At 61.1% G+C, this 17,122-nt stretch overlaps 1 protein-coding gene across 11 annotated transcripts in view; it reads left to right on the top strand.

Annotated features, from left to right (window-relative positions):
* Window positions 1–17,122, top strand: part of RASA3 (RAS p21 protein activator 3) — a 101,136-nt gene that overhangs the window by 36,808 nt on the left and 47,206 nt on the right. For 10 of the 11 annotated variants that reach the window (XM_042255112.1, XM_060394247.1, XM_042255111.1 and 7 more), the window contains exon 2: window positions 16,907–17,024. The exons of the other annotated variant lie outside the window; for it this stretch is intronic. In XM_042255112.1, the coding sequence (XP_042111046.1) occupies window positions 16,948–17,024 (77 nt within the window). In that variant the 5' untranslated portion in view covers window positions 16,907–16,947. The remainder of the gene's footprint in view (window positions 1–16,906; window positions 17,025–17,122) is intronic. 11 annotated transcript variants of the gene reach the window in all.

Genomic DNA, 17,122 nt, shown 5'->3' with positions numbered 1-17,122 from the left:
GTGTTTGCCTGATGGAGAGATGCCCGCAGTTGGACCAGCAGGTACTGCGTGACGGCTTGGGGTGTGGGTGAGGAGGGCAGGACCCCGGGGCAGGGACCCTGTGGCCAGGCGGCTGGGGACACCTCGACTCTGTATCCTGGGGCGAGTCATGACCTCTGTGCGCCTTGGCTTCAGTGTAAAATGAGGGCACTGAGAGCTATTCCGCAGGGTCGCTACAGGGTTGAGTGTGACTGTCACCTCTTTCCCCTCCCTAACCCTTCCCTGGGAGGAGAGAGGGCTTAGAAGGGCTCAGACCTGCTGCGGTCACAGCGTTCGGTCCTTGAGCCAAAGGTGCTTTTGTGAGCAGTAGATCCAGGGCTGGGCTGCGGATTCTAGGGGCAGATGCAGCCGAGTTGGGAGGGCCGGGCTCGTGTCCGCACAGGGTTCTGGCCATACCTCCCTGGCCCCGCTGCCTAAGCGGCATCCCCATCCCCGCGAGGGAACCCCAGGGTGTGTCAGCTCCTGGGCCCGTGCGTTCTCTTTGGAGCGCGGGTGCTTCTGTGGGCAGCCAACTGTGACTTCAAGGCGAAGCGCCCACCGAGAAACTCAAGCTCACAATCGGTGCAGACCTGCGGGAGCAGATGCTGCGGCGTCACCAGGAGGAGGTTTCCCGAGGCGGCAGCGGCCAGAGGAAGCGGGGTCAGCTTCTGACTTCCGAGCGTGTCCTGGGGCACTTGGCGTGGTCGGGAGGTTCACACGAGGCTGTGTGTGTTTGGGGAGAAACAGGAAGAACAGCCCCCGTTAGGCACTTTAGGTGACAGTTGACGTTATTTACCATGTGTTGAATTCTGTGACTATTTTTCCGGATCAGTCTGTGGTTTTCTCTGTGGCTCGATGTCCTCATGACGAGAAGTGGGCGTTACTGACCCAGTCAGATATTTTGTAAACCTGGGGTGCTGTCTGCGGTCTCTGCAGCCCCCGCTGGGTGGGGACGGCGGCCCCTGTGCTGACTTTGCCTGGAGATGTTGGGGCGCTGCCCGGTCTCTTGTCTTGCACTGGGACGAAGTGTGAAGGTCACCCACCAGCGAGGGGCGCCCTCGGCGGGCCGAGGCATCTTGCTGTAGCTGAACCCCTGCAACCACGGCCTCTCCACGGGCCGGGCTGCTCTCTGGATGTGGACACCGGCCGAGGGGGCGTTCTGCTCCAGCCTCCGATCCCCGGGGAGTGGGGCTGCTCACAGATGACTTCAGGGGGTCTGTGTCTCTTGCACAGGGAAATGGGGCTACTGAAGAGTCAACGCCAGGCGGGGTTGGAGGACGTGTTCAACCCACTCTCAGGCTCATTCTAGAAACTTGCCCCAACTTTATTAATGGATAAGAGAAAACAAAGGCTGGTGAAGAGTGAAGAAAAACAAGTTGCTTTGATACATACAATCAAATATATAATAAGGTTCCACTCATCTGGCCCGTGAAGTTTGAAGACCAACCAAGACTAAGGCGTTTCCAAGATGGGCTGAGGCCCTGGCAGCTCTGTGGCCCTGCCCTGAGGGCCCCAAAGTGTGGTTAGAGGCCACTTTGGAAGGAACGTGTCACGAATGTACTTGAAGTGACGAGTCTTTTTATGGTGCTGCTGGGAGGCCGGTCCAGCGTGTGGGCCTGGGGGCGGGCCTACAGCCACACCTTTCCTGGAGACACCAGTGCCCTGGAATTTTCCCCAGGCACTTCGGTGGCAACCGCAGCGTTCTGTAGCTCTAGCTGTTCCACCTGGAGCAGCTGTAAGTGGGGACGGTGTCAGCCCCATGTCCTGGGCCCACGCACCTTGAGCTTGAGAGTCGGTGAGGAGCCCCGTGCAGACGGGCTGAGCTCTGAGAGAGTCGCTGAGACAGAGGTGGCCGTGAACGGGCCGTGAGCGCCTGGCCCAGTGTCTGGGCTAATGGGAGGAGCCCGTGATGAGCGGAGTGGGGCAGTGGACCGAGAGCAAGGTGGTGGCACCGCAGAGCACCCGCTGCCCTCCGAGGCCCCGGCACCAGAGCGCCCGCTGCCCACCGAGGCCCCGGCACCAGAGCGCCCGCTTCTCCCCGAGGCCCTGGCACTGCAGGGCACCCTCTGCCTTCTGAGGCCTCAGCGCTGGAGGTTTGGACAAAAGAGAAGCCGCCAGACGTCCTGCGGCCACTCGCAAAGTCATGAGTCCAGCCGGCCGTGGGCTCCACAGAGGTGTGTTCCTGGGAGACCCCTGGGATTCTGACCCTGTCAGGCCTGGGGCACCGTGCTCTGCGTCTGGATCTGGGTCTGCCCTGACCGTTCACGTAGCTGGAGCCTCCTTCCTGCAGCTCTGCAGGGAGTGCTGACCTGCCCGCTTGCTGCTGGTTCGGTGTGCTGGACACCTCCCTGTGAGGGAGCGGGCCTTCCCTGTGATTCCTGTGGCACGAGGGCTTTGTGGGATGGCTCTGACTTGCACGGGGCCTTTGGGGTGGCTCAGGAGTGCCCGCGCTGAAGGGCTTTCACTGTCACTGGGGGTGGTGATACCCGCTGTGGACCCAGACCCCGCGTGAGGCTGTGGGCCCGGGGGGAGTGGACGCTCGGCAGGCGCCCCTCCCCGAGGCTCCAGCCCCAGGAGAGCCATGGTGTGGTGACCCTGTCGGACCCTGCGTTGGGAGGGCTGAGCGGGAGCAGGAGGGTCAGGAGCCAGCATCTCACGGGCGGCGTGTGCTGACTTTCCCGACGGGGACACAGGGTAGCAGGGAGGTCACTGGCCCCAGCTTGGACAGAGCAGCTGCCCGAGCTCTGACTTCCCAGGAGGGTGAGGGTGGGGCCTCCAGGGACAGGAGTGGGGACCCTTCCGCAGGCAGCAACGGGCTGGGAGGTGGCACCACACACGCGGGGCATGGGACAAACCGCCAGGCCTGCCGGGCCCCGCTGGGGGCACTCGGGGTGCTAGGGCCGCAGGCTTCTGCTCCTCTTGCCCCCTTTTTCCGTGTTTCAGGAGTTCTGGGTGGCCGTTCCGCTGTTGTGACAGCACGCGCCGTGCTAGCTGCTTCCTGCGTTGCTGACCCAGGGACGGTCCCTTTGCCTTTTGCCTCCTCCTCCTCTGACCCCTCTGCACTCTGCCCTCTGACTTCCCGGCCTTCGTCCCCATTTCCCTGCCTGGCCTGACCTCCACCCTCTCTGATATTCTCGCCCGGTCCCCAGACCTCAGGGCCGCTCCTCCACCCCCAGCCCCGTGGCTGAAAGCACCCACCTCCCTCAGAAGCGTTGGTGGGTGTTAGGCAGGGCTTTTCTGTGAATGCAAGTCATTTCAATTCATGAAAAGTGGTGAATTGGGCCGTGGTTGATAAACAAGCAGGCAGGCTAGGCCAGACGAGGGCTCAGATTCTGGAGCTAAAAATGTGAGTGCCGAGAGGAGGAGGTGCTCCCGGGAGGCCGCGAGTCCCGGGGCGGGGGGCGGGGGGCTGGGGCAGGGGGGCGGTGCTCGGGCCGCGCGTCCCAGAGCCGGGGGCAGCGCTCGGGCCCAGATGGCGCGTGGCCAGAGGGATCTTCGTAAAGCCCCGTGCATCGCTCGGGAGCAGTGCGCTGTGAGTGGGCAGTGGGTGGTTTAGTTCAGACAAGAATAAATACAGAGTAAACGCGGAGTGTTCAGCTCACTAGCTGCCGTGGGATTTAAGCCGGGAAAGATTCTGTAGGAGGTGAAGGGCTGTGTGCCCGCTGTCTGTGTGGCGGCGTGTCACCCCCTGGGGTGGGGAAGCTGTGTGTGGAGGCGTGTCGTGACAGTGTTGTCCCCTTGGGTGGACGAGGGGTGGGAGTGTTAGCTTGCATAAGTGTCACCGTTAGTGGACAGACGTGGTCGACTCTTTAAAATGTCGGGTAGGTTTTCCCAGGTCCCTAACAGACAGACAGTATCTCAGAGGATATGGAGCAGATCAGAACACATGTGAGCACCTAACTCACAACAGACGCACCGTGGTTCCCTGGAGAATATGACGATGCCTTCCTTGGCCGTGTGGCTTGCAAGAAGTTACATCCTAACTCTAACCATAATAGACGACTTCCGGGTGGATTGGGTGGATTGTAAGGCTGCTGTGGGTCCAGGCGCGACATGGCCGTCCTCCACGGAGTGTGCGCCTGCTCCACTTGGGCGCAGGGCCGAGGACTCACCCCGCAGCCCGCCCCCGCCTCCCAGCTGCCGGGGGAGAGGAACGTTTTGGAAACTGCTGTGAATAACCTGCGGAATGCGGGAAGACTTCTAAGCTGTCAGTGAACTAAACAAGCGGCGGATCTGATTACGTGAGAGCACGGATCTCCGTCTGAGTGACGGCCCTCGCTGCCAGGGGGCGCAGCCACGCCGCCCTCTGGCCTGGAACCTGCTCTCGCCCTTGGCTGCGCTCTCTGGGAGTGCGTGAGGAAGGAGAAGCCAAAGGCTGAATGTTACTGTTTCCTCCCGCCCTAAAGCTGCCACGAAGACTCAGACCCAGTGGCTGGCGTGGGCTTTGCTGGCAGTTCTCTGCAGGCAGCAGGTTACAGGCTGTCTCTGCAGGTGGGCCGCTGGAGTGGGCCCGGCACTCCCGGAGGCTGCCGGCATCCCCGACGGGCAAGGTCCGGGGAGGCACTCCTGCGGGGCTCGCAGCCTGTGCTGGGCGGGGGCAGCAGGTGGACCGCAGTGCTCTGAGGCTGCCCTGGGGGGGGGGGGCGTGCTCCGGGCCCGTCTTGGCTGCACGTGGCAGGAGCTCATCCCCAGGGCTGGGTCCGTGAGCCCAGCTCCTGTCAGAGAAGCGAGGTCTTTGGGACAGACCTACTAGGCCTGGGTCCTGGGATTCTCTGTGCTTCTTGGCGCCTGCAGGCCTCTCCGACCCTCATACTCTGATGGGACGAGAACCACCCGGAGGAGGCCTCAGTTCTGGACACACCCCCACCCAGCACTCCGCCTGCAGCCCTGCTGGTTCCCGGCAACAACACAGGGGCCGCGACCTGGGGCCTGGGGCCTGCTGTGCTTGCTGGTCAGCCTGCTGTGCGCCTGCTGGCCCCCGCAGCTGTGGACACACTGATCCCTGAGCTCCAAGGGGCCCCAACCCGGCCGCTGCTCTGGGCAGTGCCGTTGACCCGAGAGGACCCGAAGCCGCACACACCTTCCGGGCAGTCAGCCCACAGCCTTGCCCTCTGCTGTTTGTGTGTTGCTCGGGACCGCTAATCATTCCTAGAGACCCTGCTTCCTGAACCAAAAGGGACGACAACGGGGCTTCTTGGGGGAGTGGCTGTGTCAGGCCTCCAGGGCGCTGCGCGGAGCGCTAAGGGCAAGAATGAAGGTGAGTCCCCGGCAGGCCCTGTGCCTGCTCCGGCCAGCACCTGTCTGTCCCCAGTGACTGGCAAACCTGCAGCGGGAGTGATGTCTTGGGAGCCCCACCGCGGAAGCTCGTGCCGGCACGGAGCTCAGCATCCTGGCTTGGAGGCCTGCCCCGCTGGCCGGGGGTGCCGCCGGGATCGGAACCATCCTGGGTCTCACTTCGGTGGCCTCCCGTGGCCCGGGGGCGCACGCTGCGCTCTTTCTCAGGGAGCCTCCACCACCCGGCGAGCAGCCGTTGTCAGAGGAATGGAGTCATGTCGGAAAGCCCTGGCCTGCAGCCGCTACCCAGAGGACGCTGAGTACCCAGGCTTCCAGCTCCAAAGGAGGTGGACTCAGCGCGCGTCTCAGACGCGCGGCCTTCTGACCAAGAGGCACCTGCAGCGTGGGCAGCGGCCCAGACGCCCCTTGGTCCAGATCTGTTTGGTGCCTCTGGGCCTCGGTTCCCCAGGAAGTGGGTGTTGGGAGGCTGCGTCCGGAGAGGCCGCGAGGCGGGCAGTGGTGATCAGGTCATTTGACTCTGCAGGTCAGTGATGGGCCTTCCATCCCCCAAGGCACACGGCCCCCTTCCCCACCCTGAGGGCACACACGCACTCACCCCTCCCCTCCCCCCAGGGGATGCGTGGTCCCGGCCAGCTGGTGGGTCTGGGACCCTGCTGCTGCCCTCCTGCCCAGGAGGCGCTTCCTGCCCAGGAGACGGTCGTGTGGGCGAATCGCGGCTGAGTGCACAGCCTGCAGCCCTTCAGAAGCAGCTCCGAAGCTCTCATTTCTTCATTCTGTGAGCCCCAGCGAGGTCCCACCTCCCCCACTGACCTGTGTGCCTTCCAGCTGCTTCTCTTCCTGTGGCCTCAGGCACAGTGAAGCCTGTGTTCTGGAACGTTCCCTGGGGTGTCCCCCCTCCTCTGGCTCCATCCAGCCTCCAGCCTCTCCTGGCCTGCCCCTCCTGCACCCCTCGCTGCCTGCAGGGGGTCCCCTAGCCACCACCTCCGGGGCACCCTCTGCCTCCCAGCCTGCCCCACCCCCGTGTCTCCAAGGAGCTGCCCCCTGGTCTCCGGGTGTGAAGCCCCAGCTGCAGTCCAGCAGCCTCTTCCTGCCTTCAGGGTGCCCCCTTCCGCCTCCCGATTTCCTCTGCGAGGTAGTGCTGGCTGTGGGGTTTCTGCTCATCTGAGAAAAGATGCTTGATGAGCCCAAGGTCCCCTGCAGGCCTAGGCCCCCCTGCAGGCCAGGCCCCCTGACCTCTGAGCGGGCCCATTAGTGCCAAGCATATTCCTTGCTCGCCTGCTTACTGAGAGTCGCCTGGCGCCTTGAACAAGGGGTGGGGGGAGCTGGCACCGCGGGCTCAGCTGACCTTTGCGAAATGGCAGGGGCTTGAGGACCAGGGCTGTGGGCCTCAGGGGGTCTTCAGGGGCCCAGCTGAGGGCCAGGCCTCGTCACGGCAGGTTTGCCGGGAGACCGAGGCGCTTGCCAGGGTTCCAGTCAGTGCTGCTCCTACAGAGCTGCCGCGGCCGGCCTGCAGCACCCCCGTGCTCACACAGGCCACGCGTGCTCACACAGGCCACGCGTGCTCGCACAGGCCACGCGCTCACACGGGCCACACGCTCACACGGGCCACGTGCTCACACAGGCCATGTGCTCACACAGGCCACGCGTGCTCACACAGGCCACGCACTCTCGCACAGGCCACCGCTCACACAGGCCACGCACTCTCGCACAGGCCACGTGTGCTCACACAGGCCACGCGTGCTCGCACAGGCCACGTGCTCACACAGGTCACGCGTGCTCACACAGGCCACGCGCCCTCGCACAGGCCATGTGCTCACACAGGCCACGCACTCACACAGGCCACACGCACTTACACAGGCCATGCGTGCTCGCACAGGCCGCGTGTGCCCGCTGGAGGCCACGCGAGTGAGCAGACCGGCTGTGTCGTGGCTGCCCTCCCTCCGGGAGACACCCCGACTCAGAACAGGAGCTGCTGAGGATGTGGGGGTGGAGTGTTCTGAGTGCAGAGGGTGCGGGGGTTCAGGCCCCCCACGGCCCCCACACTCCAGAGGCAGGCGTGGAGACAGCTGCCCTGGGTGGGGCCTGGTCGGGGTCTCGGACCTCAGGGCCCCCCCGTCTGCAGGGGTCTGGGCAGTGGCTCAAAGGAGCACCGCACACTTAAACTATTCCCCAAACTTCGTGTTCTGCACCAGACGCACCGGTGCAGGTTCTGAATTTTGTAAGAAAAGGTTTTTTCAAAGTTTCTGTTAACAGCTAAGAACTTTTTTTTCTCAACTTCAAGCCACGACTATTTCAGAGAAAGATGTGGGAAAAAAGAAGGAAAAGCGAGCATAGCGCCAGAGCAGACACGGTGGGGCCATCTTCGGTTTGTTTCTGGAAAACGAACCCGGATCCTCCCTCTGCAGATGGAGGCCAGGCGCCCGCCCCTGCTCACCGAGCCTGGTGGGGCCCACGGCCACAGTGCCCTTGGCGACTTTCCCCAGAATCATATTTTCCAGATTGTCTTCCCTCCTGGAATCCGAAATAACACTAATGCCAACCTTTAGGAATGTTCTGCTGTCAGAATCCAGGACCCTGCACTGTCGCAGCCCTCGCCCCGGCTGGCCCACCACCGGCAGCTTCTGACCGCAGAGGGCTTCAGCCCGTCGGGCCGCACCCCACGGGGTGTTGGAGAGGAGCTAGCCAGGAGCGTAGGTGCACACACGCTTGGAAGGGTCGGAACTCGACGGCCAAGATCTTAGCTCCCTGCACCTCATCGTCACGGTTCCGTCAGAATGGGGGTGCCAGCCTCCGCAGGGCAGGTGTGGGGGACCTTGTCCTGCCAAGGACGGGGAAGACGGACAGGAGAGAGGCTGGGAGCGGCCTTAAGTCCCGAATAAGTGGAACGGAGTCAGCTCTACAGTAAGGGCCTTTTGTAGCAAATCGACAGCGGAGCGCGGAGCACGTCTGCCTCTCAGACTGGAAAGGTGCAGGGCTCAACGACCCGGTTCCAGCAGGGGTCCGGGGAGGAGCGTTTCTAACGCGGCAATCGGCTTGGCAGTGCAATGGATGTGTGTGAAAGCTGCAAGCTGTGGACCAGTGAACACACTTGAGCAGTGAAGGTGGGACGGGACCTGCAGGCGTGAGGGGGGGACCTGAACCCTGACTGACACCCAGTCAGACCACATGGGCACCCTGGGCAGAACAAGGCTGCCTGGACCCGGGTAGGGGGAGGATGGGGGTGTGGGGGGCGACGTGCTTAGTTGCTCAGTCGTGTCTGACTCTTTGCGACCCCATGGACTGTTGTCCACCAGGCTTCTCTGTCCATGGGATTCTTTCTGCAGGCAAGAATGCTGGAATGGGTTGCATGCCCTAATCCAGGGGATCTCCCCAACGCAGGGATCGAACCCAGGTCTCCTACATCACAGGCAGCTTCTTTACTGTCTGAGCCACCAGGGAAGCCCAGGAATACTGCAGTGGGTAGACTGTCCCTTCTCCAGGGCATCTTCCCAACCCAGAAATGGAACCAGGGTCTCCTGCGTATCTGGGGGGTTCTTTACCAGCCGAGCCACCAGGGAAGCCCATGAGGGGTGATGGCTGCACACAGCCTGTGAATGTGCTGGGAACACTGAATTGTTCCTTTTAAATGGGTGAATTTTGTGGTCTGCTGACCCTATCTCAATAAATTTTTCTGCTGAAAAACAAAAATCAAGACGTGAACATACACCCTGGAGACCCCGCACCTGTGAGGTGGCTGAGGGGGCAGCCAGTGGGGGGCATCTCGCCCGTGCCCACTGCCAGGCGTCGGCCCAGCTGTGCCCCGTCCCTGGCTCTTCCTGGCCTGCTCCCCTGTCTGAGGTCCTGCAGGCGCGTCCTCTGCCTCGCCCGTGTCCCGGCGCCTCCTGGCCCTGCCCAGAGGCTCAGGGCCTCCGGGGTGGCCTCCCTGCCCGTGGGGAGCTCAGATCCAGGAGGCCTCATTCTTCAGCAGTCTCCCTGCTGCCTCCCCTTAGCTTGTTGCAGCAAAACAGCACCGTGTGACACCCCTGCCACCTCTTTGATCTCCTTCCCCCTCTCAGCTACCCCACGCCCTTTCCTGATAACCTCCTGGAAATCCCCGCGTAGTTAGCAGCGCACAAAGGGCTGGCGGGCTGAGAGTCTGTGGAGCCGAGCTGGGGGGCCTTGACTTGGGGTGAGACTCCAACAGTCTGCCTTCAGCTCCTGTTATAGCTGGGATGGTGCCTCACATGAGGGCATTCTCGACCCTACTGACTTCTTAAGTAGTTTTCCAGAAGCCTCTTTTTGAGTTTGGCATGTGAAAATCTATTGGGGAATCTGCAGTTTACAGATGCGTTCAGGCCTGTCGAAGCAGGCGGTCACAGGATGCGGTTGCTGGGAGGACGCCCAGCTGTTGCTGTCCCTGCTCCATCTTTGAGGGGCCCAGATGAGGCATGGGTGCCAGGAACACCAGTGAGGGGTGTTGCTCGTTGAGGCTGGTCCAGGCCGGCGTGTGAGCGGAGGCCCCAGTGTGACCCCACGCCTGTCAGGTGGGCCGGCTGTGGGGGCCTGTGACTGTGCTGTTGCCTGCCTGAGCCCTCTCCCATGTGCCCTGCCCCCGAGGGACCCTGAAGGGAGGGGCCCACGTGCCCCCACACCCCCACACACCTGCTGGGTGCCTGGTGCCCAACAGCAGGTGCAGCTCCAGGTCCCATCATCCGGGCAGGCTTGTCAGGGGGCTGCTCAGGTGTGTCCCCAGGAGCCCTCAGCTTCCGAGCCAGCAGGAAAGCCGCTGGGGACACAGCCGTAAATACCCTCCTCCTTTCTGGTCTCAGCAGCCCTTAGAAATGCAGCATTAGGTGAAAAAGTATTTCCTAAACAGAGGCACAAAATTTCAGTTTCCAAGGAATCAGAAATACCTGTTCACAACGTTATAAAATAAAGGAGACGCGTGGTTTCTTTTTCCCTTGACTTCACAGCTTTTATTTTAAGATTGAGTTGTTGTCCAAGAACACTATTTTTATTTCTGGCTTAATTAGAAAAGCAGAAGCGAATAATAGCATATGCTTTTTTCCGTTGGGAAAAGACGGGCACCCAAGTGAGAGCAAAGTCACCTAACATTTTGTGTGTCTCAGGCGCTGAATGTGTGGAATCCAGTTCAGACAGAAGATCTAAGTGATTCTGGGGGTGTTGTCCACAGACCTGGGCTGAGCGTGACCCCCACCCAGCTGCTTTGTGCCTATGGCTCGTCTCCCCTGGGAGCCTCAGCGACACTTGTCTTTTGACCCCTCGGCCCCTTTGCCGGCAGCGCAGACAGAGGAGCGCTCCAGGTGGGCAGGTGGTCTGCAGGCTCTTCGGGAGCGGCTGCGTGAGGTGCAGCGAGGGGCAGCCAGGGTGGGGGGCCCTCACCTGCCCCTGCAGCCCCTGCTTTCCCTCTGGCTCGGAAGCTGAGGGCTCCTGTGGGTGTGGGCGCACCGGGCCCGGGAAGCCTGGAGGGTGCTGCCTGCCCCTCGTCCTGCACTTGCAGGGGTGCTATGGACCTGTGCCCCAGATTCCCCTCCCTCAGCCCCACAGGACCGTTTGTTTATTCAGCCGGAGATGCCCAGCACTCAAGGTGACCCGTGCCTGGGCCCTGGGGGAGACAGAAGCTTCTGGGGTGGGAGGAGGCCTCAGGCAGGAGGGGACCCCCCGCGTGGCCCGGCTCCTGTTTGTATGTGGGTGATGCTTCTGCAAGGCCTGGGTGGTGACGAGATAAACTCTGACAGTCTCAGCGCAGGAGGGCAGGCAGGACCCCTGGGCGGGGCCGCCCTGACCTGGCCGGTGACCATCGTGGAGACGAGGCCCAGCACGACTGACCCTCTGAGTTCGCAGAAGGCGTGAGAGTTCTGAGTTAGAAGCGTGTGAAACCACCAGTGTTGAGTGGTGTCAGGTGATTCAGGATGGAAAAGTCACCGCATGGGGACAGCCGACCCAAGGGTCGTCCACTGCCATGCGCCCTGTGCCCTCCCCCAGCTGCCGAAGGCCCTGCCGGAGCCCTAGCCTGCCTGCCGCAGGCCGTCGCACATCATCATTCTCGAGTCGGAGGGCCTTTGTGTCAGAGTCAGATGCACCAGGGGCGCAGGGCAGGGTCTCCTCAGCCGGGGGGACGCCCAGGACCTCCTGGGTGCTCTGTAGCCGGGTGCATCGCACCTTTGGGTCGTCACCGTGGGTGGGGAGGCGCCTCTTTGCCCAAGCACCTGAGCGTCTGAGTGCTGCACCGTCGCCTCTCAGGACATCGGGACAGGGATACAGGCTGGACGTGCAGCTGGGAGGGAGCTCTGGTGGGCAGCTGGTGGGCAGGCTGCCCTGCGGGCACTTGAGGCTTCTGTCACCGTGTGGGGCGCTGGAAAGCCAGGCTGGCCAGGGCCTCCTGGGTCACCTGCATGGTAGCGGGCCTGGCCTGTGGCTCCGCACACAGAGCACCAGTGTCCAGCGGCCAGCGTGGAGGCTCATGGCTGCAACCTCCCACAGGAAACCCTGAAGTTGCCGCTGGTCACTCAGGGCCTGGAGGCCAGCCCAGACCAGAGGGAGGGACGTGGGAGACCCCCGGGAGGGGCGGCAAGGAGCTCTGACGCCCCGCGCTGTGTGTTTGGGGAGAGGCTGCCGCGCGGTCAGTGCCCAGCAGACCATGTCGTCACAGGCTCGCTCCTTGACTCCCTGGAACACAGGTTTCGGGAGTGCTCACCGTCGGCCCAGCACTGCTGGATGCAGAGAGGAAGAGGGAGCAGGCGTGACTGTGGGTCACGGTGAGGAGGGGGTGACCGGAGGCTCTGGGATCCCTCTGCCTTGCGGCCCCAGAGTCTGAGGGGCGACCCTGTGGTGTCCATGTGGGGAGCAGGGCCCGGTCTGTCTCCTCCCGGGGCTCCTGGCTGCCTGGGGGGCTCGGCCCATCAGGGGCCCCTCGCATGCTGCGTGCTCGGCACAGGGCATCAGAGAAGAGCTCCGGAGGGCGTTTCTGCACCTTCTGCAGCGGTGTCTCGGAAGACATGCCTGACTGTCTTTTCATAGTGTTTCCGCCTGGAGAGCTAGTGTGTTTCACTTTCAGGGAAGTCGCGAGAATTGTGCGTTCTGCCGTTTCCACGTGTTCATTGGCTCCTGGGGCCTCGGCGCCTGGGTGTGCCGCTCGCAGTGGGCTGGAAGGTGTAGCTCTCCTCCCTCCTACCGTATGTTGGACTCAGTCTCCTTCTAGCAGACTTCCTGCATTCTCACCTTTCACGTTGTCACCTGTTCTCCTTGGAAACTGGGGGAGGCCTGAGACATACGTCTGCGAGTCCTCCCGAGCCCTAGGTGTGCCCCCACCCCAGTGCCTGGAGCGGACCTTGGCTGCTCTGGGCCAGGCAGCTCAGCCCAGAGGCCTCCTGGCTTGTAAACTGGCCTGCGGGAGAGGAGGCTGCCTGTGGCGTGATTCAGAAGCCCAGCCTCATCCGATTGTGGGGGTGCGCGGTCGCTCAGTCGTCCAACTCTTTTCGACACCCTGGACTGTGGGCTGCCAGGCTCCTCTGTCCATGGAATGTCCCAGGCAGGGATACTGGAGCGGGGGCCACTTCCTCCTCCAGGGCGTCTTCCCAGCCCAGAGACCAGCCTGCGTCTGTCCTGTGTGTCTGCTGCTTTGGGAGGCGGGGTCTTTTTACCCGTGAGCCATCTGAGAAGCTGTTCTATTTAATATCAAGTGTTAAAAGAAAATAGCAAGGCAGTCGAAAACATATTCAAGGAAAGAGAATGTTTTCATCATGAAACTGATCTCCAGTGGGAAATGGGCTTTTATGTAGCTACAAGGAGCTACACTGGCCACCAGACTCCGTAGCCCTGTAGGCACTTGGAGAGAGCAGACGGGAGCCTGGGGGCTGTGGCCCCCTCACCAGGTGCTGCTCCTGTGCGCGGGGAGGGCTGGGGAGGGCTGTCTCTGCAGGACGAGGGTCGGGGGCTCCTGCAGTTGGTCACGTGTGGTTAGAGTTTGGCCTGTAGCTGAGCTGAGGACCAGCCTACATAGTAGGGCAGAGCGGAGGTCCCGCGCTTCATGGACACGGCAAAGCTGAGGCCCTGGTTCACTGCTGGCGTCTTCCCAGGGGCAGGTGAGGGCAGCAGCAGAGGTCAGAGCCTCTCAGGGGCGAGCCCATGGACGTGGGGGCTGGGCCAGCTGGACCAGCGATGGCCTCTTGGGGTGCAGACTACACTGCTTGCCCTGCAGGGCGGTGGGCTTCCTGGTCTGGGCTGAAGCTGGTGGAGCTGAGGAGACCCGCCCCTCTGCCGGGTCAGGCTGGAGACCAGCCCTCTGTGGGGCTGGGTCTTTCTGGCTGTGATCGCCTGGAGTGTGCGTGGAGCGTGGCCAGCGGCAGCCAGAAACCACAGCCTGACGCGTTAATTAGAGACAGGTTTGCTGCCTGGGGGAGCCTGGTGGGCTGCCGTCTATAGGGTCGCACAGAGTTGGGCACGACTGAAGTTACTTAGCAGCAGCAGCTGCTGCTTCAGCGCTGATTTGTCACGGGTAAATTCAGCATTCAGAGATGATACTTGGCGCAAACTTGCTGTCTGGATCAGTCCACCAGCAGACAGGCACTCTGGGTGGACAGTATACATTTTGGAGTGTGGTTAACAGGAGGGACACATTTGATAATGTGACTTATTTGGCTCTTAGAATGAAACCAGAGTTTACTTTCCTTTTTCTCTGCGGGCATTTATCCATCCATTCGTTTATCAAATGATCAGCACCTACCAAATACCGGGCATGATTTTGCCTTCTTAGGGAAACAGCTCCACACATGAGAAGAAAGAACACATCTCTTTTCTCTCTTGAGGGACGAAAAGGCCCCATAATCTGTGGTCAGGAGGAAACCGACCTCCAGCCCTGGGCATAAGTGACGGACGTGGAAGAGACGCCATCTGCTCTGGGGTGGCTGGGACCTGCCCTGCCCCCGCGGCCACGGCAGGGCCCCCAGCTGCAGGGCCCGGCAGACAACGTGGCCGGAGTGGGTGCCGGCCTCCTCCCTTCCCCCGGCCTGAGTCACTTGTTAGCACTGGCTCCGGGGCCTGGCTGGTCTCGGGTGCTGCCATCGCCATAGCAACCAGGACGGTTCTGTAGCCACGGGGGTGGGGCGGGGGGTGGGAGGCCACGTTCATCGCCTCACAGTTTTAACTGGTTGTTCAGAGAAGGCATTTCCATCTCTTCTGTTCTGGAAGAGAAGTGTCAACTGCTGCTGCTTGTGTTTTGAGGTTCTTAGGAGAACAAACAGGAAAAATCCCCATCCTGTGTTTTCTACTAAAGGCCATCTCCAGTAAGACTTCAAAAAAAAAAAAAATTTAATACTACTTTTAAGAAACACAGGCACTTTTGCAGCCAAATATCTCATTTCTTGCAAAAAAAAAAAAAATTCCAACAGGAAGTGCAGTCACATCCTAGCAGTGTCATCAGGGAAGTCGGGGTGCCTTCAGGGGAAGGCTGTGAGCATCAGTTCGGGAAGCGGGCAGGAAGTCGATGGGCCCTTCGGATGCGGTTCGGCACGGTCTTCGTGCACCTGCGTGAGTACACGTGAGTGCTTGCGTCTGCCAGGAGCGCCTGGAAAATCTGTCTCTAGACACTTCATGGAATCACGTGCCCCTCTCAGCTTGTCTGTCTCTATGCCCAGCTCCCCCGGAGTGGCCTGGGGTCCCAGGGATGGTGTGGCAGGTTCCCGGAGTGCAGCAGGCGTGCGTGTTCAGGTTGCAGCCGGCGCTGCTGGGAAGCCTCAGAACACTCGATTCATTGGCACAGAAAACATCCACTCGGTTATTGCTCTCCTCCATCCCAAGTGATGACGTTAATGAAGAGCTTGAAAGAGAGGCTTCGGGCTCACAGACTCGCCTCTGCCCTTCAGAGGCTGCGGCAGGAAGCTGCAAACGGCGTGTTTCCCCAAGAGCAGAGTCAAGCATGTCCCTGGGGTGGAGGTGTGCCCGTTCTGGGTGCCGAGCTCTGAGGAACTTCTGCTCTGGTTTCAGTTTGGTTTCTGTTGTTGTTGTTTTTCCTTCAGCTTTAACCAGGGGCGGGGGTGTGGCTCTGGGTGGTACTGGCAGGTGTCGCCCAGCCGGGACTGCTCCGGCGGTGCTGGGTGCTCAGACTCAGCCCCTCCCTGGCCCTGCGTCTGGGGCCCTCAGACACCCAGCTGGGGAACAAGAGGCCCCTGGGAGGCAGGAGCTCCTTGAGGGGGCTCCTTCCTTCTGACCTGGGAGGAGACCAAGTGGGACCTCTGCTCCCACTTGGTCCACAAGCAGCGGGGCCACAGTGGCCTGCAGCTAGCTTGCCCCGGCTCCTGGCAGAGGGCCCAGCAACTGTGGCTTTGCTGGTGGTCTCCAGTCAGACCCAGGGTCACAGGCGCCATGGGCTGGTGGCACCAGGCTGCCTGCAGCTCGTGCCCTTTCTCCCAGCACGCAGGGGGAGGCACGGGCGTAGCTGGCCCCTGGACTCTTCCTCACTGGTGTTTGTGCGTGCGTGCCGAGCCACTTCAGTCATTTCCGACTCTTTGTGACCCTTGGTATTGCCCCAACTTTGACCTAATACTAGCAAATTAATCAAAATAAAAAGAGAGCTGGGGATTAATAGATAAGCAAGTGTCAGCCTCGGGAAAGAAGGGGATGCTGCTTCAGGCCAGGGCATGGGTGAGCCTTGAGGACACAGCATTGAGCAACATAAGCCAGGCCCAGAATGACAAGCACGGTGACCCCACTCCTGCGAGGCCCCTGGGGTCACCAGGGCCACAGAGCCCAAAGCTGGAAGCGGGCTGCGGGAGCGGAAATGGGGCTTGCTGCCTCCTGGGTGGAGAGCCTCGGTGTTCTGAGATGGAAGGGTTCCTGAGGTTGATTGTGCAAGCGTGCTGCAGTTAACGGAGGGTGCCGCTGAGCTTGCGCTTAAAGGGGAGTGAGAGGGTAGTTCGAGTTTCTGTGTATCTTACCATAATTTAAGGTCTTCCCTGGTGGCTTATTGGCAAAGAATCTGCCTGCAATGCAGGAGACCCGGGTTCCATCCCTGGGTTGGGAAGCTCCCCTGGAGGAGGAAATGGCAGCCCACTCCAGTGTTCTTGCCTGGAGAATCCCACGGACAGAGGAGCCTGGCGGGCTACAGGCCATGCAGTCACAAAGAGTCAGACACGACTGAGTGATTAACACACACCATGATTTAAACAGTGAAAATATTAAAGGGACTAATCACTGACTCAATGACATGAGTTTGAGTGGACTCCGGGAACTGGTGATCGACAGGGAGGCCTGGCGTGCTGCAGTCTGTGGCATTGCAAAGAGCTGGACACGACTGAGCAGCTGAACTGCGCTGACTGAATGTGGGTTAAAGGAAGCAACCCTTAATCCCCAGGCTGCTGGACCCCCACTTTCACAGGAACCCACGGTTTAGAGGTTAGCGTGTGTCACCCGCGTGTAGCAGTGCAAGTGGGGTTTCTTCAGCACTTTGACTGGTGGTAACAAGAAAACGCACAGGATATGCAGAAGTGAGCAGGTGCCTTGCCACGGGATAAACGCACTGTTGGGAAAGATGTCTGAGACTAACTAGGAGAGTAAACAATTCCATGCGAAACTGATGGTTTACGTTTGCCTTTAGGTGAAGCCAAAAACCTTCCCACATACCCGGGGCCAAACAAGATGCGTGATTGTTACTGCACAGTGAACCTCGACCAGGAGGAGGTTTTCAGGACCAAAGTCGTGGAGAAATCACTCTGGTATGTCCGCTGCTGCCCTGTTTGAGGCTGATGATCCCTGGCCTTCCATCTCCGTGTCTCTTGGCTCACTGGGCAGTTATGAGCTGATGGTCCCTGAA

This window comes from Ovis aries, chromosome 10 (assembly GCF_016772045.2).
Source record: "Ovis aries strain OAR_USU_Benz2616 breed Rambouillet chromosome 10, ARS-UI_Ramb_v3.0, whole genome shotgun sequence".
Taxonomy (NCBI): Eukaryota; Metazoa; Chordata; class Mammalia; order Artiodactyla; family Bovidae; genus Ovis; species Ovis aries.
Note: the sequence above shows the minus strand (reverse complement) of the source record. Positions and strands in the feature narration are given on the sequence as shown.